Raw genomic sequence first — 25,467 nt, 5'->3', positions numbered from 1 at the left:
TTCACAAATACTCTACGGAATGTAACTAAAAACAAAATATTCATGGAAGTGGACATTGCTCCTGCTACACATTTTAGATTTCATTTACCTTTTAGCTACAATATCATTGAATAATAAATTCCACAATTAGTTAAAAGAAAACAGGCAGAGAGAGTTAGCAACTTAAGCAATTGGGAAAACCAGACTAAAACTAATTTATATCAAACCCCAAAACTTAACACCTGGTGGATTAAGAAACAAGGGAATTATAACAAAGAATTGCTGTTTTTCCTGAATAAATTGCGAAAACTTACTTTAGTGTTTTTAGTGTTTCATGCAGTCTCTGTTGATATAACTGACCTTAAGAAGAAAAATGATAAGGCATTACTATCACATAATATCTCACCTGAATATATATTCGTGTACGCCAGTCTTTCTATTTTGTTTGTTTTTTTCAGCTGTGAAAAATGACAATTCCTTAAGGAAGAGATGCCATAATAGATAAAAGACCTTTTTACCCATGGTAAAGAAACATAGCAAAGTTATTATGAATGATGCAGGAAGCTTAGGAAAATGAAAGCTGCTATTAACTATGACAGGCTGTCACAACAACAAAAACAGTAATCAATGCAATCATAGCAATAAGATAATATTTGTATTAGTTTCTTTCAAAAAGTTAATGGGCATCTTTTCTAAGTTAACAGTTTGGATAATGTTGGCAAAAACAGGAAAAACTCAGATAAAAATCTCAATGTGTAACATATTAACATTATTTGGAGCCACTACTCTACATATTTTTGTTTTTCTTCAAATTTCCTTTAATTTATATCATTTTTATATCATATTTATATCATTTTTTCTTTGCTCTTCATGATTATGTTATTATTTTTCTTTATGATCTAATATTCTTGAACTGAGTTTCCTATTACTTAGCTTCAGTAAATCCATAATCAGCTAAAGTTGCATTATTTTAGCTTTTCACAGCATATAATAAAATCTGCACTCGTCATTATTTTTCCTATTGTAACAATACCATTACTCTTGCAACTTTAAGCGAGACTGCTGTATAAATATATGATCACCCCACTTGGTATTCAATGAGGCACCTTCATTAGAAGTGTTATTTCAGACAATGATGAAACACTGCAATGTGGAAAATGCCTTGTGTGGGAAACATTGCACACAGACACACGTTAACTGTGTGTTCAATGATAAACATTCCATGCACTCACAAGGAAGTTTGTTTCACTACTCCTTGTAAGTTACCTGGGAGCACTTTCTGACTTACCACTTGGCATTCTCGCCCTGTCTCTTAATGTTTAAGGGACTCCAGCTCTTCCTGACAGGACCCTTTCACTAAGGCCCCATAGAATCAACAACAAAACTAGTTTATTCACTGTATTTTTTTTTTCTAAGCTTTCTGTAATCCAGTGCACACTGTATGGGCCTCGCCTGTTAAAATACACATTGTAACTTTACTCTTTCATGAAAACATTTCTGAAGATCTAAGAGATGTGAACTTTTCTTTACCAATAACTTTCTCCATGGAAGCAAGATATATATAGTGTACCAAGTTCCTTTAATTCTGACCCAAGTTCAAAGAAGCCTCAAATTTTAACTTATTTTTGGTGGAGAATTTGTGTCAAGATACAGAGTGTGAGGTCTCTTCACAAACACAGAACTTGCTAAATCTGAGCATGAAAGGAAAGACCCCAGGATTGAAAATGTGAAGCTGCGCAGCCTGAGGCATTTCAGAGTGGCTGGACGAAATACATTCCTTACAGTCATCAGTGTAACTTGTTGGTTTTTTTCTTTGGATGGGTTGGGGGGGCTCTAGTGCAATTTTTACCTTTCATTGGCCATATCAGTTACCAGTGATGCCCATTCACTGATACTGCAAGTGTATTAAATTTTCTTCTGAGTGATTTTAGGATCTTGAGGTTATTAAGACACCAAATTATGATGTTACTATTCCAAAGTGCAAAGTTTCTAACTCATATTCAGAGGATAGCAATCTCCCAAATAAGAATGTATTCATGATTTGATTTTAGTCTAGGGTGGGAAGAGTTTGTCCTGGTAGTCTCCCAACCACGTGGCAGTGACTCCCCTCCTTAGGCCCCAGTTTGTTGATCTAAAATGAATGTTTATAACTAGATGATTTCCACACTGTTATTTAGTTCTGACATTCTTTTATTCTATGATTCATTGTATAATTTTATGGATAAATTTCCAAGCCGCTTACTTTTTCTTTACTTTAAAATATCCTTGTTAAAAATGAAAAAGCATGTGGTTTTACCTTTGCAAACTCTCGTGTCTTGTCCCTAATGGAAAAGTATAGCAAATTAATGATTGCGTACATCAATGTGCTTGTCCCTGTTGCAAAAATATGTAATTACTGCATGATGTAAAAGTTTTCCTTATTTTAAACAGTAATAGAGATAGACCTAAAGTAAAGCACTGCTCCTGTGGATGCAGCATATATCAGATCTTATCGTGGCTATTTTCTGCATGCCTGTAACTCATGTGGGCGTGAATTCTGCAAATAAACAACATCAATGACTAGTATTTATATCCATTTTATTATTCCATAGCACAGCTTTATGTTCTAAATGTAGGTTTAGTACTTTTATCTAGCACTCTGATGCTTCTAACCCTCTTTGATTGTAACTAGTTCAGTAGCTTTCTTTTCAAGACACTAAGTTGATTTTATAAATTTATGAGTAAAAATGTATTCTGTCCCTTTAATTTTATAACTTCTTTGTAAAATGTGATGTCTTTGTTGATTTTAGGTTTTATTCCATGTAAATGATCAATGCTTTTCCATAAAGAAGACTTTGATTAATGTCAATTTTTATCTCTTAAAAGGATCCTTCCCGGCCATTGGGGTGGAGGCGTTTTGCCCCAGCTTCCTGAGGGCAGGGTTTTTAAATAGCATCCAGGCCCCGCATCCAGTGCCAGGGGGAGGATCTTTGCCCCCCAGGATTCCTGCTGGTAGGTATTTCAGGTGAAGTTTTCTGCCACCATATACAGCAGTAGGACTGTGGTCATAGTTGATAGGCCCCAAATACAAAATGAGTATTTCTTAAATTTATTGTGGAAAAGAAATATAAGTGACTGCTTAAATGCAGGAACCATATTCATAATACCAAATGCTGTGATAATGGCACAAAGGAAGTGGAAGAAGGATTTGGACTATGAGCACCCAATTTGCATAGTGCTGCCTCCTCTTCTGAAAAAATTTTTTACTTAAGAATTAGAGCTTCAGATCCAAAATGTGTAACTCAAGAATAAGCAAGGATGGACTTCAGACACTTTGCCACTTGGAATTGGCCAGAAAAGTGAATTAAAAACTAAGTGTTCTTGACAGAAAGAGTAATTTCATAGAGTTGATAGAGACTTAATTAAAGTATCCTTTCATTACAGAAAAAAGTGATTTGAAGAAACCAGAAAGTAGCAACCTGAAAGACATTTTTTAGAATAAAAATTAATATGCATTTTTCCCTAAAAATGCCAATCTCACCAAAGCTGTATTTTACTGAGAGAAACAAAATATAGGATACTGAGCATTTAAAAATGCAATTTCAAATTTACTAAAACATTTTGCAAGTTTTATATGGCATGATTATACTTACAATTTGTTTCTTCCCTGACATTTAGTAAAATATCTAGCTGCCTTCCTTCATTGTACCTAAAGGATGCCATCTTACTTTACATTTTATATGTGTCTTAGGAAAATAGAATTTGAATGTCGATTCTTGGAGTTTTAAAATCATAATTCTTGTGATTTTTATTATAATTAATAATAATGCTAAAAAATTATTGTAATGACGTCAATGTACTCAGGAGAGCTGGCCCAGCCTGCTATGTAATTTGAACACTTGAAAAGACTGGGAAATCCAATAAAAGCAAAAATCCCAACAATGCACATTTCTTGTCCTTGTTAGCATAATTATACCAACAAATCTTAAGACCATTATACACTGATATTTTTCCTTTGCCTTTCAATTACTCTTTTCTACTTAATTAAAGCATATAAATATGCTTTGATGTCATTTAGCTTCATCACTGGATAGTTTATTGATGTGGTTAGATACTTTGTGGCGAAGAATACCACTGAAAAAGCAGAAACCAAAATTACACGAGATAAAAGATTATAAATTTTCACTTTATTGGGTGTTATATTGCCCTTTTTCTCCTTAGAGACAGAAATGATAACAGTTGTACAGAAATTTTGTTGTTGATGATGTTGTTGCAAAGGATTAGAAAAAAAAAACTAAGGCAAGCTCTCAGAGTTAACTGCAAATATAAACATGTAGCTTTCATATATAATTAATATCTCAGTGATTGGAATTTAGAAGATGAGCAGATTGCATAGAGTTTAATGGCCTAACCCTTAACTCTTAATGACAAATTTTGGTCAAGTCAGATATGTTTGGCAGAAATGACATTATGAAGTTTAGTAGTGACTTGAATTATTCAATATCACTGTTAGAAAACAAAAAACCTTTGTCATTTAGCTACTGAGAATGACAGAAGCAAGATGACTGTTCTTTAACACATACAGAAACGACTTTCCACAGAGGGATCTAAGAGAACATTCTAGCACTCTACTCTTCTAGGCTTTAAGCCAAATTTGCCTCGAGCTTTCATAGGAGAGAAAACTCAGTTCAGTTTTCATGACTTACATACAAATCAGGTGTAACAAAATTGCTTCATAAAAAATTTATAGATCTAAACTTGTCCCTGTTTCCACAAACTGAAATTAACTCAACACACTTTTCCTGGCTTATATCATTTTGATAAGTCATCTCTGTACATTTTGTGTGATACTTTTTTGGTAATGACTGCTACTATTTCAGAAGTTTTTTTAATCCTTTCTTGTTCAACTATAGCTTATTTCCCAAGATTTTTTTTTTAATTTTGCATAAAGAGGAATGAAGCTGTAATCATGAGAAGTTTTTATTGTGTTATATTTTTTAAAAAAACAACTAAAGTATTTCTTTGCCATCTAATAGCTGAATTAATACCCTTCAGGTTTCAGACATCAATTTGAAGGCAGCAAGCAGTTTCTCCCATGGCCCATACCATGACACTTTCAACACTCAGCTGAAGGTTGGTGCCCACCGGGCAGCAGTAAACTCACTTTCTGCCAATTGATTATCTGTCACACGACTTTAACGGTCACATAAGACATTTTCTCTATCAGTCAAGAAATGTAAACACCTGTTCTAGTGCTAATTTAGCTCCCAATTACTTATGATAATCAAATTTAAAAGAGATACGTGACTATGTCTTATGTAGAATAGTTTTTTGCTTCACCTCACACTGTGCTCTTAAAGAGCAGTATTTCTACAGTACTTACTTTTACACTAACCGTCATAATAACAGATTCATCGAATCACGAGACCCAGAAAGCAGACAAGCCTGAAGTTAGTATTTTTGCAACAGTTGTCAACTGTTTATAGGTTTCTCATTTCTAAAAAGGTCAAAGTAAAGGGTTATTCTTCTTAGTTTCAGATGGAGAAAAACACCAGGAAGTACTAGCTGAAAATTGAATAGCAAGTATATCAACACAATTAACAGAATGCATTTGTGTAGTAGTCACCTGATACAGGAAGAAATCACAGAAGGCCGGGTTCAGTGGTTCACGCCTGTTTTCCCAGCAGTTTTGGGAGGCCAAGGCGGGTAGATCATCTGAGGTCAGGAGTTAGAGACCAGCCTGTCCAACATGGTGAGATGCCATCTCTACTAAAAATACAAAAAATTAGCCGGGCATGGTGGCGGGCACCTGTAATCCCAGCTACTTGGGAGGCTGAGGCAGGAGAATCGCTTTATCCCGGGAGATAGAGGTTGCAGTGAGCCGAGATGGTGCCACTGCACTCCAGTCTGGGCAACAAAAGCAAAACTTCATTTTCTTTTTTCTCCAAAAAGAAAAAAAGGAAATCACAGGAGAGGAGAGGAGAGGAAAGGAAGGAGAAAAGAGAGGGGAGGGTAAAGGAAAGAAGAGAATGGGGAAGGAGAAGAGAAATTAGAAATGATGTAACTCCAAAATTATATTTTTAAAGGAAAGTCTTCCTCCACTATATTTATTACTATTTAAATCAAATTCTACCTCCTTGAAAAGAATGTGTCCCTCTTTTAATTAAGTTATCAGACATATTCTCTAAAATAATAAGCTTGCTCTCTTTGCTCCACGTAGTTATTTCTTTAACTTAATTGTGTGGTCAAATAATATTTGAAAGTGTTTTAGAATATTTTTATATGCCATAGAGTATTGAGTATACATAGTCTTAGACTAGTGGATCACATTATGACAGATTTCACCTCTACCCAAATCCACTATATTTTTGGCAGTTGGATGTTTGCCATACACAAATGATAGGAGAAAAATAAAGCATTAAAAATAAAATTCTGCATTAATAGTGATGGATAACACATAGAAATTTCATGAATTCACTTTTCTTTGTCACTTCTTAGCAGTAACTATCTGACATCATATGGTGTTTTAAATCTACATAAAATGCAACCATTACAATATGTCTCAAAAATTAGACCTACCTATAAGATGTAAAGGCATGTTTATCATCTGCTAATCACTCAGCAAATCACATCTTAAGATTGAATGTGTTTCTATCAACAAAATTTTAGCCTACATTTTTCTGTCAGTTTTCTATCAGTTGTGAGACTTGATAACTTTTTTACTAATGAAGTAACTCATATATATATATATATAATGAAGTTATGTATATATGAATATATATCTGTATATATGAGTTATGTTAGTTTAAGGTATACATTTGAGGTTGGACTAGTATCTATTCCATATATATCTATGGAATAGATATATATGTATATATGCTAGAGTGGAGTATAGATATATAGAGAGCTATACAGGGAGATAAATATGGAATATGTGTGTGTGTGTGTGTGTGTGTGTGTGTGTGTATATGGATATGGATTAGATGGTAGACCAAACTGAAATGTATACCTTAACCTAACAAGTTTTGTCAATTGTAAGAGAAGTCTATAAAAGAGAGAACTAGGAAATAGGCAACATGTGGGATTTGGAAATAGGTTGTGAGGGAATAAAATCAGTGTTGAATATCTCCCTAATACTTCCTTCGTGGTTAATCGTAGCAGTTCTTTAGTTATTGAAGAAATGTTCTCTGAGGTACCCTCTCTGTTTGCCTGCCTGTGCTTTAGGTACAATGCTGTATGTGTAACACCTCTTTTGACATTTTTACCTGAGCTTCTCTTCATTCTATGATTTGTGTTAAGTGCAAAGGAAATGGCAAAGATAGCGTGAGACTTCCTCTCTGCTACTCTGAATCAGCTAACAGGAAAATTATGAACACATGTGTATTCAAAAACTGTATTTGCAATTACTGAGTCTATAATTAAGAATAATGTTTAAGGGCTGGGCGCGGTGGCTCACGCCTGTAATCCCAGCACTTTGGGAGGCTGAGGCGGGCGGATCATGAGCAGATCCAGACCACCCTTGCTAACATGGTGAAACCCCATCTCTACTAAAAATACAAAAAAAATTAGCAGGACATGGTGGCGGGCGCCTGTAATCCCAGCTACTTTGGAGGCTGTGGCAGGAGAATTGCTTGAACCCGGGAGGCAGAGGTTGCAATGAGCCGAGATCGCGCCATTGCACTCCAGCCTGGGCGACAGAGCGAGACTCTGTCTCAAAAAAAAAAAAATAAATAATAATAATAATGTTTAATATTATTTATTTATTTATCCATTGGAAAGAGATTTGGATGAGCCTTATACTCAAATACCAAACATTTTGACAGCCTCACTGCTATTCTGAGTAGCCATGTTAGAAAATGGATTAACAACCCGGATTTCTGTAAACCACATATCCAATAATTTCATTTCTATAGCAAAGGACATGCAGTCCTGAGCCAACATTAAAATGTCTTTACAGTCCACTAACAATGTTTATCAATATTTTCCTTTCCATATTTCATGTGAAATCCTATCTGGGCTGAAGTCAGGGAAAATATTGCATTCACTATTATCCAGTCAAAAAAATATTTTTATTCAGAAAGTATATAGCTTAGATGTTGCAGATGAGCCAGGAATGATAAATACGTTTGAAGCTATAGAAAATCTAGGATCTGTTGCATATAATAATATCAAGTTTTGATGCATATAGAGGACTGTAGAAAAGTAGTAATGCAAATATATAAGACTGGGTGGCAGACTTTGGGGAAATGTACACTGAGCTAAGGAAAATTGGCATAAACTCCATATGCCAAGGAAAGTCAACAGTGGAAAAGTATCTGCATTTTAAATATGATCAAATTGTACTTCAGAAAAATCAAAGTGAATCATTTTATTTCTTCATGTTTTTAGACATTCTTTAAAAAGTTAGTACCTTTTCTTTAGATTCACAATTTGGCATTTCAAAATTAATTACTTATGACAAAACAATTTCTGTTGGCTAAATTCTTCCAATGATATTTAAGTATTTTTCTTTAGCATATATTTTGTATTTAACAATATTTTGTTGTAATAAGTTTATACAACATAAGATACAGTGGCATACTTTTTAAGTAAGAGACTTTTAATGGGGAGATTTTCTTTTTTAATTGAAGGGTACATATTTTAGACATTTCTGCAGTTGAGAATGCTGCTAATTACCCTAGATGATGTATGTGTGAGTGTGTGTACACACTTAAACCAAAACTACTTATAAAGGAAATCAGAAAAACTAGATTAAATATACAAAGTAAAATCCTGAATAAATCATTCAAAATATAAAATATAATAAAAATGAAGTATTTATCTGGATTACTAACTCCTAGTTTCTTTATTCCTTGCCATTTAGATGATATCAAAAACACCAATACAGGCCTTACTTAACACCCATCTGCACAGTTCTCCCCAGAGAACTCTCCTCCTCTAAAATTTGTGCAGCTGCAGGCTTCAGAAGAAAACATTGCAGACGGCAGCTGTTATAAAACTAGGATGGAGATTCTGAGCCAGGTGTGGGTGAGACACCAACATTATTGCTATTTCAGGGGTGGGGAGAAGATAGAGAAGATAAGGTCACTGATGGAATGACAAACAGAACACACCGGCAAACCAAAGCACAAAGGAGGGTGACATCAGTGATTGCATTCTAGTTACACAACCCCAAACAACCCCTCTAAAATATTCGCAACGCTGTTGGTGCTAGGTTAGAGGATTATTTTAAAATGTCTGTTTAGGATACACTCTACAACAAATGCAAAGGGAGCTAACCAGATAATGTCGAGGTTGCATTCCGGTGGCTCACTCTTGCTTAAAGTCAGTGGGTTCCAAAGAGCGTGTACATCATCCTTTGGTTCTTTGGTTTACTTGAGGAGAAATACATGGTACGTTACAAAATGATACAGAGTTTAAGGAAGGCAAGTTCAAGGTATCAATTGGAATAAGAAAAATCAGGATGGAAACATATATAAAGTGGAAGGTATAATTTAAACCTTCAAATGACATTCAGTTTATAAAAACTTTATTGCAGAGTTTATGAGTTTAAAGACTCCTGTGGACTGATGATTATGATACTGTGGTACAGGTCATGAACTCAGATTCTTTTTGGATGTTATACTTTATTTATTGGCCAAAAATAAGACTCCTCATTATAAACCAGGTGAACACTCAGCAGTTATTTAACCTTCCTCGCCAACCCTGATTTTGAAAATCCAATGAAGGCTTCACTCTTTTCCCCAAGAAAATGGACATGTGATCATGTATGTAAGTGTTTACATACAATTTTAGGAGGTCTCTGGACACCCTAAAGTTCACACACAAAGAACCCCTGGTTCTAAAGAATTCAGTGTTCTATATATAAAGTTAGGCTTAACTGACATAAGTGAGCATCATCTTTATGTAAGACTGGCAGTGCATTTAAAAAAAAAACTGCATGATGCATTTGATATCAAGCTCTTGAGCAGCACAAAGAAAATTTTTATTTTTCTCCTGCCAGAAAGACATGAAAAATCTTGAAAGAGCCTTTAAGTAATCTCTAGATTTTTTAGTAGTTGTTCTTTTTACCTTCTCTATTTTCAGAATTTTTAAATAGTTCTAGCCTTTGGCCTTAACTAAGCCTTCTTATTAGCATAAATGTTTCTTTTATCTTAATATCATTTGAATAAGTTTGAATCTTAAAAATAGATATTTTTATATATATATATATATGTATATATATGGCTATTTAAATTCTCCATTGAGAACATACCTAATCCCTAGAGATCTTCATGTTTTATTATTACAGATTGTGCCATTTATTTTGGTCCTATTCAAAGAAACTATCAGCACTTTCAAAAGATGCATTCAAGAATCATTTTCTTCTTACAAAGAAAAATTCTGAAAATCCTTACATGGTTTTCTAAGTTAGTTGAGTCTCCATGTAATCAGTATTCACTATTTGTGCTCATTGGTATTGTTTTGTGAGTTTTCACCTTAATTGGGAACATAATAGGAAACTAAGCTGCTTAGCTTGGCTCTTCCTTTCCAGAGAACCATGTTGATCCACACAGGATAGCATACATGCCCTCATGGGATGCTGGACCACTTAAGAATAGAACTAACATGGAGACAGACCAGCCCTGCTGTAAAACATGCGTTGGCTTAGGCTTCATTGTTTTGCTTTGTAGGACAAATCACAGTGGAAGCTGCCCTATGACACCGTGTTGGCTTTTCATATTTCTGTTCACAGAGGTCTTAACAGAGAGTGCATTTATCAAAGCTGAACTTTTTAAAAATTAAATATCTTGGAAGAGTTGCAGAAAAGATTAAGAAATAAATAGTAACTTGCCTGGTGCATTGGGGGTAGGGGGAAGGAAAGTAGTCGGTGGTTTAATTATGTCATATGTATGACTATTTAACAAATGTTTTGCCATTATAATTAAAATCACTCTGTAAATTACCTACATAGTTAGAATACATGAAATATGTTCTGTTTAGGGGTTTATTTTATTTTTAAATTTTCTGATAATTTTATTTTGACAGTGAATGATACAGAAGAGCAGAAAGCAAAATATTTGAACACTCATTTAATAATAAGAATTTTTCAAGCCGGAAGTAAAGCATAGCATTTGAAATACTACTGGAAAATATGATGCTTTCTACCGAAAGCTTAGGGACTCTCTTAAAATATTCAGAATGTAACACTTGCCCTAGTGTCTTCCCCAGAGTTTTTGCAAAAGCATATCACATTGCTGCTCTTAAATATTCTTACATATGCCTCTTATATAACTGAAATTTCAACTGCTAAGCCTTGTCTTTTTAAGCCAAATTTGAGAATATTAATATAAGACAAATTTATTTTTAATGGAACCTTAAGATTATTATCATAAACTGATGTTTGAGAAAGCAAAATCTGAAGGTTTTTCCAGCCAGTGTCCTTAGTACATATTTCCTCTTTGTATAGAGCGTTTTACAGCTTTGTAGGCCTTTAAAATCCTGGAATTTCTCAACAGAATATCCTGGGGAGCAACACAGTGCCTGGTTCATAATACCCTTCCAGGATGTTTCTAGGATAAGACATGGAGATTTGGGGTAATGCTTTATGCTCCTCAAACTACTAATGGAGACATTACTTTGAGGTATAAGGACATGGCCAAGCATTCAGACTCTGGAGCCAGATTGCCTGGCTTTAAGCCTTGCGCTGCCAATTACTCACTGTGTGTCCTTAGGCAAGTTGCTTAAACTCTCAGTGCATCAGTAACCTTACATGTTTAATTGAGCTAATAATTACACTTGCCACAAGGGTCAATATGAGGATTAAATGAGTTTAAACATGTAAAACTCATAGAACAGTGCCTAGCATATTGAAGAACTTATAAAAAATTATTCTTACCTGCATGCTGATTTAGAGTAGTATCTATTTTTAAATTATACAAATGGATTTTAAAGAAGAAAACCAAGAACTAAAGCAGCATATATTATTTATATGTAATTTATTATGTAATTTAATTTAGTTTTGAACTTACACATTATGCAGTATTTTAAGACATGAAAATTCCTTGCTGTGTTTTTTGTTGCTACCTAATAGTAATTCAACTATTAATTATTACATAACCACTTCCTTCATAATTTTGAGAAAGCAAAAAGTCACAAATAATTTCAAAAGATATGCTTTTAATTTGTATATCACCGTTACTTTTCTAAATGTGAATGTAATACAAAATCAAGAAAGACATTCTTAAAAACTCATTTGTTATTAAAATTTTTCAGCATGGTTAGTATCTTATAGTAAAAACAATCCAACATGAGGCAAATTTGGCAGTAACTTTCATTGTTAACAAGACACTTTTAGTTAAGGAGAAACCTTTTTGCCTACATGGTAATTTCTAGTAGGAAAAAGGACATCACTGAATATTACTGAGGTCAACAGATGCAGATGGCATGCCACTGCTCTCTGGAACTGGCAGGAAAATCATGTTTTGTTTCTCTAGCCTCACACCTTTCATTTACTCTAACAAATCTAGATGAAGAAATGTTACTGTTTTCATAAATGCAGATCACCTCTCCTAATTTTTGCTCAGCTCTTTTATCACTAAAGTATTTTTTTCAGTATTTTTCCAAGGGTATTTTGCTTACCACTTAATTTTGAAAAGCAAATGACATAAATTAAGGGGGGAGAATGGAATCGAATCATCTGACTATATAAACTGAGGATTTTCAAATAGCTCTAAGATTAAAAACATCAATTCTAAATTAACCATAAAGCATGTTACAGCAAAAATCTCTAAACAGAGTGCAGAAGATACAACACAGATTGTTAATGAGAATAAGAACCTACTTTTAGCAGATGTTATTGTTAAGAAACTATATATTATGTTATTTAAAATAGGAAAATACTCTTTAAAGTATTTTACTCTACCCTGAGAAACCATCTTGTTCATTGAAGCAATTTCAAACCTGTCAATTTCAGGCATATACGATTTAAATGGACCTTTGAGACCATCCAGAGAGCTCCTAAATTTACTAACACTAGTCATTCTATTAATGAACCTTATTAGCTCTGCAAGCCACTTCTTAGCTTAGGATTCAACATCTGGTCAGTAAGGTAACATATAATACTCAACATATAGTCATTCATTTAATTAGCAGTTATTGGGTGATTCAGTGTTCAGCATTGGGTTCTATTCTCTGTTTTAAGCACATTATCCTTTTCATCTCACCACCCTAAGGAGGAGGTTATAATAATATGCCTATATATAATAAAATCAATAATAACCAAATGAGGAAATTAAAATGTGCCCATGAGAAATATATAATATTCAAATGAGGAAACAGAGACAGTGAGTTGAAAAGTGAGTTATAAAAGGTTACTTGTCCAAAAGGGAAAACATCTCCAATATCAGGCTATGTGACTCTAATCTTACAACTTCAACTGTACTGTGCTGGCCAGGCAAAATATAGAGTAAGCCATCATCCTAGTTTGCCTGGGACACAAGAATTTTAGTGCTAAAACTGGAAGTTTACTGCATCATATGAAATATGTAACTAGCAATAATTTTACTTTACTTAGCCAAAGATGATAAAATAATTTTCATGTCAATACCAATCTGCGATAAAGTATAAAAATTTTCTATTTTTTAAAACTTTTTGTGACATAGTGTGCAAACATAACAATACAGAAGCACATACCTATGCACAAAAGGAAAGGAAAGTAGATGGACATCAACATTTTAGTGACAAACATTATGCTAATTATATATTTTCTCACCTGATTATTGCAAAAATTTTATGTAGTACATGATATTATTCTCATTTTATATATGCAAAAACTGAAAGAGCTAAAATAATTTCCCTAAGATCATGCAACTACTAGGTAGTGGAGCTGAAATTTGAATTTTGCTGTCTTCACAACAATAGTTTTGATAATGTAAGTAATTTATGATTAAAAATTATTGATTTGCCATTCTGTTATTTCAGTAAATCTTTTGTAGGTCTGGAATTATTCTTAGAGAACATTCATATGTGTGTGTTCCTTCTGACATTCAATTCAAAAAATATAAAATTGAATACCTACTCTATGCCTAGCTCTGTGCTTAGATAGCGACCTTACAGAGAAGAATTGGGCATTAAGTCCTGAGTTCAAGGCCACTTTAGAATGGGAGACAGACACCTATGTTATGAACATTAATACTCTACCATAAGTGTTCTAAAATTGATTGAGATATAAAGGGAGGAGAAAGTAAACAATCAAGACTTCCTAAAACAGAGAGAAATTCATAGCAGAATTTACAATGGAGATGATATTTAAGCTGCTTGTTTTAAAAGTATATGATTTTTGTCAAGTAGAGGTAATGAGAAGGCAGTCTTCCAAAGAAGAGAGGAAGATACAAGTAAAGTAATATTCAGGAAATTATGAATCACCAAGAGAAATTGAAAAAGAGCCATAAATTATTTGCCCAGGCTAAAGTCAAGAAGGGTATTTCCTAGGTTTTCTTCTATGATTTTTATAGTTTGAGTTCTTACATTTAAATCTTTAATGCATCTTGGGTTAATTTTTGTGTATGGTGAAAAGTAGGAGTCCAGTTTCATTCTTCTGCATATGGCTAGCCAGTTATCTCAGCACCATTTGTTGAATAGGGAGTCCTTTCACTATTGTTTGTTTTGTCAGTTTTGTCGGAGATCAGATGGTTAGGGTGTGTGGCTGTTTCTGGATTCTCTATTATTTTCCATTGGTCTATTTTCCTGTTTTTGTACCAGTACCCTGCTCTTTTGGTTACTGTTGTTTTATAGTATAGTTTGAAGTTGGATAATGTGATACCTACGCTATCTGGGTTCTTGATGGTTCCACATGAATTTTAGAATAGTTTATTTCTAATTCTGTGAAAAATGAGGTTGGTAATTTGATGGGAATATCATTGAGTCTGTAAATTACTTTGGGCAGTATAGCCATTTAAATGATATCGGTCTTCCAGTTTGTGAGCTTGGAATGTTTTTCCATTTATTCATTTCATTTCTGATTTATCTCAACAGTGTTTTGTAGTTCTGTTTGTAGACATCTTTCACTTCCTTGATTAGTGGAAAAACACGAGATATGGGAACAGGGTGAAGTAAAAGGTGAAACTAGAAATGAAGGTAGAGAAGAGATTGTAAATGAACTTAATTACCAAGCAATTTAGACTTTAATTCCGCGATAAACAGTGCAGTCTTAAAATAGGGGAATGAGGCATTAGCCCTTTTTACTAATTGGCCGTTTAATTATTTCTAGTGCCCTTTGTACTATACACCCTGTGAGAGCAGAGATCTTACATTGACTGATGATGTGTCTCCAGAACCCAGAAGAGTACTTGCTACCTAGTAGGCATTTAAAAAATTTTTTGTATCACTGAATGTTCAAAAACAATGATTTTGCAAGAGTTAGCTTACAATGGGGTACCAGATAGGAGCAAAGAAACCAGTAAAATATTATTGAGCAAGAGAAAGCAAAGGCAGAATATGGGCAGTGGCAATAGATTTTATGTAAAATCAACAGAACTTCATAACTTATGAACTAGAAAGGGTTTAATAAAGTGAGAAGTTGTCACAAAAGAGTTTCAAACCTGGATAACTAGATGGATGGTGATGTTTTAAGAACACGGGATTATTAGAGGAAAAGAAAGTTCAAGGGAAATGTTAAAAGTTTGGATTTGAACTGAATGAGGATGAGATGTATTTTGAATGTGATCTGATAATCATCAGGCAACACTATAAGAGGAAAATAGTTCTTTAATTTGAGTACTTGTGTGAATAAAAACAATGATTTAATATAATATAACTGTGTTCAAATGGCATAATCCATGTCTTCTGAGTGCCTTGGAGGCATAAGAATATTTCATTTATTATCAAACCCATTTGAGATTATAATTGTAATTCACTGTCTCTACAACAGAAACGTGGAAGGTAGAAATAGATTAAATAACTGGTCCAAAGAGTCCTGAATTGCAACTGGGGGGAAAAAATACAGGCGCTCTAACTGTCAATCTAAGTTATCACCACAAATCTTATTAACTGGTAGACAAAATATAAACTTGATAGAATGTTAAATAACTGAATGATCTAAACTGGAATAGAGTTTTGAGGTTGTTGAGATTTGTTTTGATTCTTCATTTTACTGACTGCACATTAGAAATTGCCAGACTGATAGAGCATACTACATCCAGCACAAACTCATTACTTATATGAAAATGTTAAATCTCTCTTATCCTCTTTTTTCACAAATATTCTCTGAGGCAAAAAAAAAAAAAAAAAAGGATTTCACTGGCAAAATACTTTAAACAGGGTATCTATGGAACATTTAAAGAATTATTTTGTTTTCTTTAACAACATAAGAAAAGTGTAGTCTTATGATTATATAGTTTATCCACACCACCTTTATCAAAATCATCAGAAGTATTAGGGAACATTTGAAAAATATATATTGGTCGATACTCCCTTAAAGTCTTAATGTAAGAAAATAATTTTTCTTGTCTATAACAGAAAAGTATGATAAGGGGTTTTTGCAATCCATTGTCTCCAGAATATCAGTAACTGATTTCTTAGAGTATCTTCATTCAAATGCCATTTAAAATATATAACCGTTTCTGGGATATTTATGAAGGAAAACCTAAGAAATTCAGTTTGGTGACTTGTAAAGTATCTTTGAAAGTCTCTTAAATCAAATACATGAGACTTGAAGTGATCTGGGGATTTCAAGAATTGACTAATTCAAGAAGCCTGGTTTGTCCACTGACTTTAGTATGATGCAAATACTAAGATGATTCTGTGACATGAGGCACAAGGGGTGACTGGCTAAAATTGTACAAAGGGAAATAAGGTGTAACATTTTGAAAATTTAGAAAGAGATAATAAATTACTTCCAAATATATCTTCCAAGAACAATAATGCAATATATAATTTTTACATATTGGAAAACACCAAAAAACACTGTTGCCAATAGACTTCTCTCACCTAAAACAGATTTAAAGATTAACATCCTAATTTCCATAATTTCCCTTGTACTTGTCTATTTTCTTGATTATAAAATGTAATAATGGATTATAAAGTTGCTTATCATCTTCACAGTATGACTAGCTTCTTCCCCGTTGAAAACCAAAACAAATTACAGGCTAGATGGAGCAGTAGTTTAAAAAAAAAAAAAAAATTCTTAGTTCAATTAACAGCTATTCTCAGTTGATGCTACTACACAAAATACAAAAGATTAAGAGTTCAAATGCAAAACTTCTAATTCACAGGAAACCAGGGAAGTCTTCATTTGATTCTTTATTATTCTTAATGAGAAGATAGAACTTGTCACTGATGAATTTTAAGATTGCCTAAAGTATCTCCCAAAGAGTTATAGATGGAACTAATTTCGAAGTACTGTGTATTCACATAAATCAGATGCTGCTGAAATACTCCAGAGTCAGTTTCTTAGGAATTATAAAATCAAGAAAAGTTAACTTGTTTTCATGAAGGACCTACTATGATTAGGTCCATGGCAAGTGACCTTGAGAAACCCAGTGAATGAGGATACAAAGCATTATGGGAAAATAAGAAAGAAAAACAACTTAATATAAAAACATGCACAACATGTCATAGTGTACACAATAGATGTGATGGAAATGAAACTATAAGAACGATCACTGTGAGAGACTTTTAGGGAAGAGGTGTGTTGTATAAATTCTAAGGGAGTGGGGAGAGATGGTGAGATTAGAGAGAGAAGCAAATTGGGAGATTATCCTGGCAGGTGACTACACAAGTAAAGGAAGAAGGAGACAGGATTAAATAAATAGAAGAACTAATAACAACTGGTAGAGCCGTGGATACAAAGGCTAGTTAGGAAAGATGAGGTGCATCACTGGAAAGAATTGACTAACAGGGTGAGACTTGGAGCTTTTATCTATAAATGCTTTCTGAAAGGCACCTATAGCATAATGGTTAAGACCTCAAACTCTGAGACAGACTACTTGATACTGCCACTTACCAGCTGTTTGACTTTGGACAAGTACTTTAATTTTCTATCCCTCAATTTCCATATCTGCACAAGAAACATAATTATGGCATGTACCAATACCAGTGAAATGCTTGCAAGCTCTTTTTATTCTAATAAGACTGGCATTCTTAAGGGAAGGATAAATGTTTGTTAAAGACAATAAAAACTAAAAGTGTTCCTCTGACAGCAATGGTCAAGACAGATTAAAAAGTTGTGACTCTGCAGGCAGGGGAAGAAGACATCAGGCAGTCACTGTAATAACCCAAGTATTCCCATTAACATTCAGAATCCATTGTCATTCAAAATGGAATATTGGACTCAGAATTTTTATATTTAAGTATAAAAATGACCTTTTGTTTTCCTCACCTTGCTACCTCAGTGTTTCTATCTATGTCCTACCCCCAAGCTCCCTGAAAGTATAGCCAAATAAAAGATTTCATGATGAACTTTAAGGTTTAAAACCTGAATCTTCTAGATCCCTGCCCACAAGAGTGCTGACAATTCGTCTGACCTCGATAATTGCCAATAAAGTTCTTTATTCATATTTGGGTAAAATTAATTACTTCGAGGAACATTATAGAATATAGGTTAATATTCACTACAAATGGAAAACTTCCTTGGATTGTAATTTTATGCATGATAAATTGGGAGCTTTATTAATAGATTTAACCTTTAGCACATCTTTATTTAAAATATAGATTCAAATGTAAAGTCTAGCATTTGCATACATTGTACTAATTCATAATAGTCACCCTTTCTAACCCACAAGGCTTTGAGTTCATAAAATGAACATGAATTACAATGAGATATAATATTTCCATCAATAGTACACATCAGTTCTTTCGAGATCTCCTTCGTGTTTATAATGAAAACCTGTGCACAGTGCAGATTGAAAAGTTAAAAATGCCAACAAGAGGTGAGAAACACAGAAGTAAAAACTAAATATGTCATACATGCTTCTTTCAGGTGAATACCACTTCCCCTGCATCTGAAATGAGTTTATCTTTTAAACTTGGGCAATTGGGCAGAACAAATGCATTCACTTCTTTGAAATAAATCAGTTATTTATGTCAAATATTCTACCTAATAGAGGTGTATTCGGAACTGTAACAGTGTAACAATTGATATGATAAAAAAGGAAAGAAATTATGTTCAGTTTCTGATCTGATCTTCTGTACCAGACTACAAAATCAGAGTTACTTATTTTTCATGTACTGCCATCGTTGCTCTGTTGATCAAATCTATGTCCAATGAAAACATAATCAGGAGCTATTACAAATCCTACAAGCTTTGTAGCATTCATCAATCTAAAATTTTTCTGCTTAAAGGCCCTTAAAATCAGACTATGACCGATGGTTTATAATTTCTTAAAGAGAATTTATGAGTTTCTCCTTTCTGCTTTGCCTTAGGAATATTTCAGAAATGCCCACTCTAATATAAGTCAGCCAAAATTGCTGCACTGCCTTAGAAGTTGTACCATAACTGCAAAAGCAGCTATAATAACTGCTTAAATCCTACTTCAGCTCGTTGATTGTTTTCTAAGGAAAAACTAGAGGACAAAAAGAACATAATCTAAACAAGTGATTGCAGGGCTTTAGGAAAAGAAGTACCTAATTCCTTTGTAATTTATATTGTAATTCATGTCCTTTTTATGAACTCAAAAGGAAATAATGCTATAAAGAAGTATAGAGATGCCTATGTATAATATGAACACTTTTATAGAAGCAGGTTGGAAAATGAAATTCCTATTAATAAAATACAAATAATTTAGTTACCACAGCTGGGTATCTCTTAACTGCAGCACATATTTTTGTAATTGCCCTAATCCATGTGTGTTCTCTTGCTCTTTTGCAGGCAGACCAGTAATGATTGTGGTGGAATATATGGAGAATGGATCCCTAGACTCCTTTTTGCGGGTGAGGTGTTCTTTTCTGATGGCATTTAAATAAGCTGTTCTCAGTTCTATATTTAAATCATTTATCATAAATTAATTTTTGCATAATATTATTCATGGATTTTCTGTGAAGAATAGCAGTGTTTTCTCTAGGGTGCATTTCCCTAATACTGTGATACATTAGAGTGTTACTAAGCGGGGAGGATGTACACTCAATAATATAATTGATTTCTCCTATAAAATCACTTGCTATATGTGTGTGTGTGTGTGTATACCAAATAATGTTATCATGAAGAAAGATGAAATGAAACTCAGTTGCCTCACAGTCATTAATTTTGCTTTATCACATTTAACTATGTAGTACGATACTGTATGCATTATCTATATCTATAATGCTGAACTCCTTAACTGATCTGTATGTACCAACAGTGACTCAAGTTCATTTCAGAAAATGTTCTATTAACTTTGTCCTTCTTCAGTTCATTTGGCTGACTATTCAGAAAACAAAAGGAGGAGGAATAAAACTTCTTTAGCAGAGATTTCTTTTACAAAAACATTATTTTTAAAGTGATTTATCCTTAAAAGTATAGTACGTACAAGAAGTAATTTATTATAGATAGTGATACAAACACAAACTGAGAAGGCACCAGGAAGTTATATTTCAAGGTATATTTATAATACATTTAAGATTTGAAAAACCATCATGTGCTATGAAAATATTCATTGATAGTGAAAAAATGAAATACAGAAAATAACTGCTATAGTAAATATTTTTCATCCCCAGCAAAGGTCATATATTTGCATGTCACTGCATTTTTAATTATCTATCTATCTATCTATCTATCTATCTATCTATCATCTATCTATCTATCTATCTACAGAGAGATAACTATTTTTCTCACTTACAAAATGGCTGGACTTTGCCACTTGGAATGTGACATTATTTTTCTTCTTTATTTTCATGTGAAAATAAAACACTCACTTCACTTCATTCTTTGCCCCATGTTATGTGAATAAGTTCTGTTTGCATCTCATCTTTCTCTCTTGATCTCATTTTCATTTATTTTTCTTCCTTCTGGGTCCTCTTCTTCCAACTGCTCTGAATGCTAGCAGTGATGATATATTTATACTCTGACTGGGCTTGATGTCCAGATTCAATCCTAGAAGCTGAATTCAGCAAAATCATCAAGTTATTATAGAGCAATACTGCTCATGCAGTGTATACTCTCAACCAAGTGTGCTCTGTAAGGTAAAATGAAATTCAGAGGTGTTTGGGGACATGAACTGTTTGTTCTTCTCTGTAGCCATTCTAAAAATGTATTATTTTATAGCTTGTATTCATTTCACCTGTTCTAAATTATTTTAGAATAATTTATCAGGACCACCTATGGTACTTGAAATGCTTGTATACTAATGTCCTTCCATTATGTTTCTTCAAAAACTCATTTTTATCAGATACATATCAAAATGACTCATTATCTAATGATGCTTGGGTTAGGTTGGTTTTCTTTTTATTTTCTTCTTTTTATTTTTGCATCAGCTGTATTCTAAAGCAGAATATAATGGCAAACAATATAGCAGATATTCAATCTAAATTGCTGCCAAAAATGGATCAAATGAGTACCACAAGCAAATAAGGTGGGAAATAGTAGCTTCTCACCTAATTTATATATTTTATTCTGCAGAATAATGAATCAATTAAATGTTATAAATAAACAATAATATGTTATAAATAAAAGATTTACTTCTAAACATCCTACTACATGTTTAGAAGTAGTGTATTTTATGCTTTAAATTTTAAAGCCTGATATTGTCCAGCTCTTACTATATACTGTGTATGTAAGACATTATCAGAGATTCTAGGGGGAAAGAACCTGAATATCTATCTCAGTTAATTTTGGCTCTACTTATGGACTATGTGACCTTGGGCATGGTATCAAATTCTCTGTACCTCTGTTTACTCATTATAAAATTCTCTGTACCTCTGTTTACTCATCCATTTCATACAATTATTATAAAGATTAATTGATTGTTGTAAAGCTTATAGAATAGTGTGTGACACATTGCAGGTGGCAGAGCAAGGATTCAAATTCAAGTCTCTGTGACTCAAAAAGCCATGCTCTCATGCATTATGAATTCATTTTATTAAAATGCTTACTACTTTTCCTTTATAAGTCCACTACCATCTCCTCATGTGGTCTATGTCCCCTTTGCACATAGAGTTTCTAAAAGTCACATTATTATAATGCAAAAAAAAATCAAATGAATGGAAAAATAGGGTCAATACTTCCATCTTACTCTTCTTTAATGTTCTTACCCTTCTTTGTAATCATCTCTCTTCTTAGAAACTCAAAGTGCTTTATAAACTTTATGTCAATAACAGATACTCAACTCCCCATGACAAGCAGAAATAAAACATAAATATATATAGCCCATAAATTTTCAAAAGCAAAGTCATTTTTCAAACTACAGCTTTAGAACATAATCACAGCTTATGTGAACACAGGAAGGAGGAAGTGACTAAGTGCACTGTGTAGTAGGGGAGCCATCCATGGCTCATTAATAGCCTTCTGTGCTTACTGGAAGCAGAAATGATTTCCCTTTGGTCTCCCACGCTGTTTGAAAACTGCTTCAATTTGCTATTTTATTATGAAGGAGTGGTAGCACTACTAACTACAAGATTACATCTTAGTGTCAGTGCTGGTGGCTGGCTGGCTTTCATATGGCACTGGATTCATGAATCTCATACCGTTTGGGATCCTTGTGGACATTCTTCCAGATATATATCAGCAGAGGGACAGTGTAGTCAAATGTGTGTGTGGGCTTGTGTGCGAATATATACGTGTGTGTAGAGAAGGGATGTGTGTGTGACCGTGTGTATTTTTAATTTTAAAATTGAATACATTCTGACTTAGCAAGCAGCTCAGCAGCAGCCTGGCTGCCCAGAAGGCACAGCCTCACCAATGTTTGGATTTTTTAACTTTTCTAAGCCCATTTGGGGATAGTGGTCAAGGTTACACTTAATTCACAGTAGTGTATTTTCTCTAATTTCACTAAAATTTACTGGTGCAAATTAAGTATAACCTTGACCATTATCCCCATACAGGCTTTTTCCAGCTATACATTTGGATTTAGTAAATACTTTTTGTGGCACTTACCTGCAAACCACCTACCTCTAAATTTTAGAAATTCCCATTTTAGAACATTCCACTTAGAACTTCCCATTTTTATAACAATATTAACTAGCAATCTAAACTAAATATAGCTATAGAATAACTTTAAAATGCCACATGTCAACCACAAAATATTTTGTTTTATAACATCTGTTATATCTAATTTATCATACGCAAAAGTCAGTTATGCCAAAATATAATACTAAATATACTACTGGTTTCAGTGCAAGACGGTGTGTTCATGCTGCAGCCTTTTGCTCACACCTCAAATCCTTTGTCATGAGAGAAAAGGAACACTTACTGTTTTGTTTGTTTGTTTGTTTGACAGAGTCCTGGTCTGTCACCAGGCTTGAGTGCAGTGGCACGATCTCAGCTCACTGCAACCTCCACCTCCCAGGTTCAAGTGATTCCCCTGCCTCAGTCTCCCAAGTAGCTGGAACTACAGGTGCGCCTCACCACACCCAGCTAATTTTTTTTTTTTTTTTTGATTTTAGTAGAGTCGGGGTTTCACCACGTTGGCCAGGATGATCTCTATTTCCTTACCTCGTGATCCGCCTGCCTCAGTCTTCCGAAGTGCTGGGATTACAGTTGTGAGCCACTGTGCCTGGCCTATACTTACATTTTTTACAATGCAAATCACTTAGGAAAATAAGAAAGGGGGTCATCTATAACCCAAAAATGTAGGAGAAGTTAATAAAAGAAAGCAAGAAGGATTTAATCAAGTAAGGAAATCAGCTCAAAATATGCTCAGGGAAGGATGGCTGGGAGCAAGAAAAGTGAGTGGAAGGTGGTGCTATCAATTGAAATAATACAGAGGAGGAACAGGATGGACTGGTAGTTGGAAGGAAATGGTAAGTTTAATTTTGGTCATGTTGCATTTGAGTTGTCTGTGGAACATCCAATGAAAATGTTCAGTGAGTGGGGACCAAGAAGGCTGACTAGAAGCAACTACTATGTGTGACTCTTACAGAGAGGAATAAAGGGGTGAATAATACAGAACCTTCAACTGAAACATCCAGGTACTTGCATTGGGACTGATCAGGGAAACAATTTGACCTACAGAGAATGGAGAAAAGGAGGTCAATGACCCACCCGGGAGCAACGCAGAGCAACAGGAACCTCCCCCACCCAGGGAAGCGCTTAGTAAATGTGTGACCCCAGGAAACCACACTTCTCCCATGGATCTTTGCAATGCTTGGGTCAGGAGATACTCTCATGAACCCACCCCACCAGGGTCTTCAGTCTGACACAGAACTGTGTGAAGTCCTGGCAGAAAAGCTACTCAGATGCACAGAGACCTGGAAGCTTTATATATGCTGGCTCTGGGGTCCCTGGAGTTGCTGCTGTGACAGCAACTCAGGCAAGATAACAAGTTGGACCTCCATACATACCCCTGAAAAGGGAGCTGAATCCAGGGGGCAGAGCACCATCAGTCTGCAGGCCCCACTTCCAGGGTACCCTGCAGGATAAGACCTACCGACTTGGAATTCCAGCCAGCCCCTGGCAACATTGTTGCTCCTACCTGGGACAGAATAGAGTTTCCTCGGGGGAGGGGCAGGCCACCATCTTTGTTGTTTGGACAACTTAGCCATTCCAGTCTCTGGGCTTTGGGAGCCCAAATTGACCAGGGATAGAAGGGATCCCCCAACACATCTCATCTACTCTACCAAAACATGTCCAGATTGCTTCTTTAACCAATCTATTCCTCCTCACTGGCAGGGCATCCCAACTGGCGCCTCAAGTCACCCCCTTCTGTGTTCTCCGGCCCAACAGAGATTTGAATTCTCCCTAGTATGGAAAGGCCAGAAATGGGTGGGCTGCCATCTTTGCTGTTCAGCAACTTAGTGGTTCCAGCTTCCAGGCTTCAGAGAGCACAAGCCAACCAGGGGCAGAAGGAGTACCCCAGTAGGACACAGCTACTCTACAAAAGAGTTACTAGACTGCTTCTTTAAGAGTGTACCTAATCCCAATCCTGCTGACTTGGTGAGATCTCCCAAGCAGGGTCTCCAGCCACCTCCTACAAGTGTGTTGGAACTAGCAACAGGTCCATACCTCCACAGAGCTCACAGAGGAAGGGCCATCTTTTCTGTTTCACAGCCTTCACTGGTGATACCTTCAGGTACTGGAAAATCCAAGGCAACCAGGCACTGGAGCAGACCCCCGGAAAATTACAGCAGCCCTATGAAAAAGTGGCCAGACCATTAAAAGGAAAAAATAAATAAATCCAAAGGTCAGCAACCTCAGAGATTGAAAATGGAGAAGCCCACAATGATGAGAAAGAATCAGTGCAAGAACACTGAAATCTCAAAAAGCCAGAGTGTCCTCTCTCCTCCAGATGACCACATCACCTCTCCAGCAAGGGGTCAGAACTGGACTGAGGCTGAGATGGCTGAGATGACAGAACTAGGTTTCCAAATGTGTCTAAAAAAAATCTTCACTGAGCTAAAGGA

The 25,467-nt window shown here is 34.7% G+C and overlaps 2 protein-coding genes across 2 annotated transcripts in view; both read left to right on the top strand.

The window, feature by feature from the left end:
* CRYBG3 (crystallin beta-gamma domain containing 3) overlaps window positions 1-25,467 on the top strand; it is a 532,216-nt gene that overhangs the window by 181,963 nt on the left and 324,786 nt on the right. The window lies entirely within an intron of this gene.
* The window catches only part of EPHA6 (EPH receptor A6), a 927,196-nt gene that overhangs the window by 774,741 nt on the left and 126,988 nt on the right, over window positions 1-25,467 (top strand). The window contains exons 12-13 of the mRNA XM_015129296.3: window positions 2,845-2,970; window positions 19,805-19,866. Of these exons, the coding sequence (XP_014984782.2) occupies window positions 2,845-2,970; window positions 19,805-19,866 (188 nt within the window). The remainder of the gene's footprint in view (window positions 1-2,844; window positions 2,971-19,804; window positions 19,867-25,467) is intronic.

Source organism: Macaca mulatta, chromosome 2, assembly GCF_049350105.2.
Source record: "Macaca mulatta isolate MMU2019108-1 chromosome 2, T2T-MMU8v2.0, whole genome shotgun sequence".
NCBI classification, from domain to species: Eukaryota; Metazoa; Chordata; class Mammalia; order Primates; family Cercopithecidae; genus Macaca; species Macaca mulatta.
The sequence above is the reverse complement of the archived record's forward strand: the minus strand, read 5'-3'. Positions and strand labels throughout refer to the sequence as shown.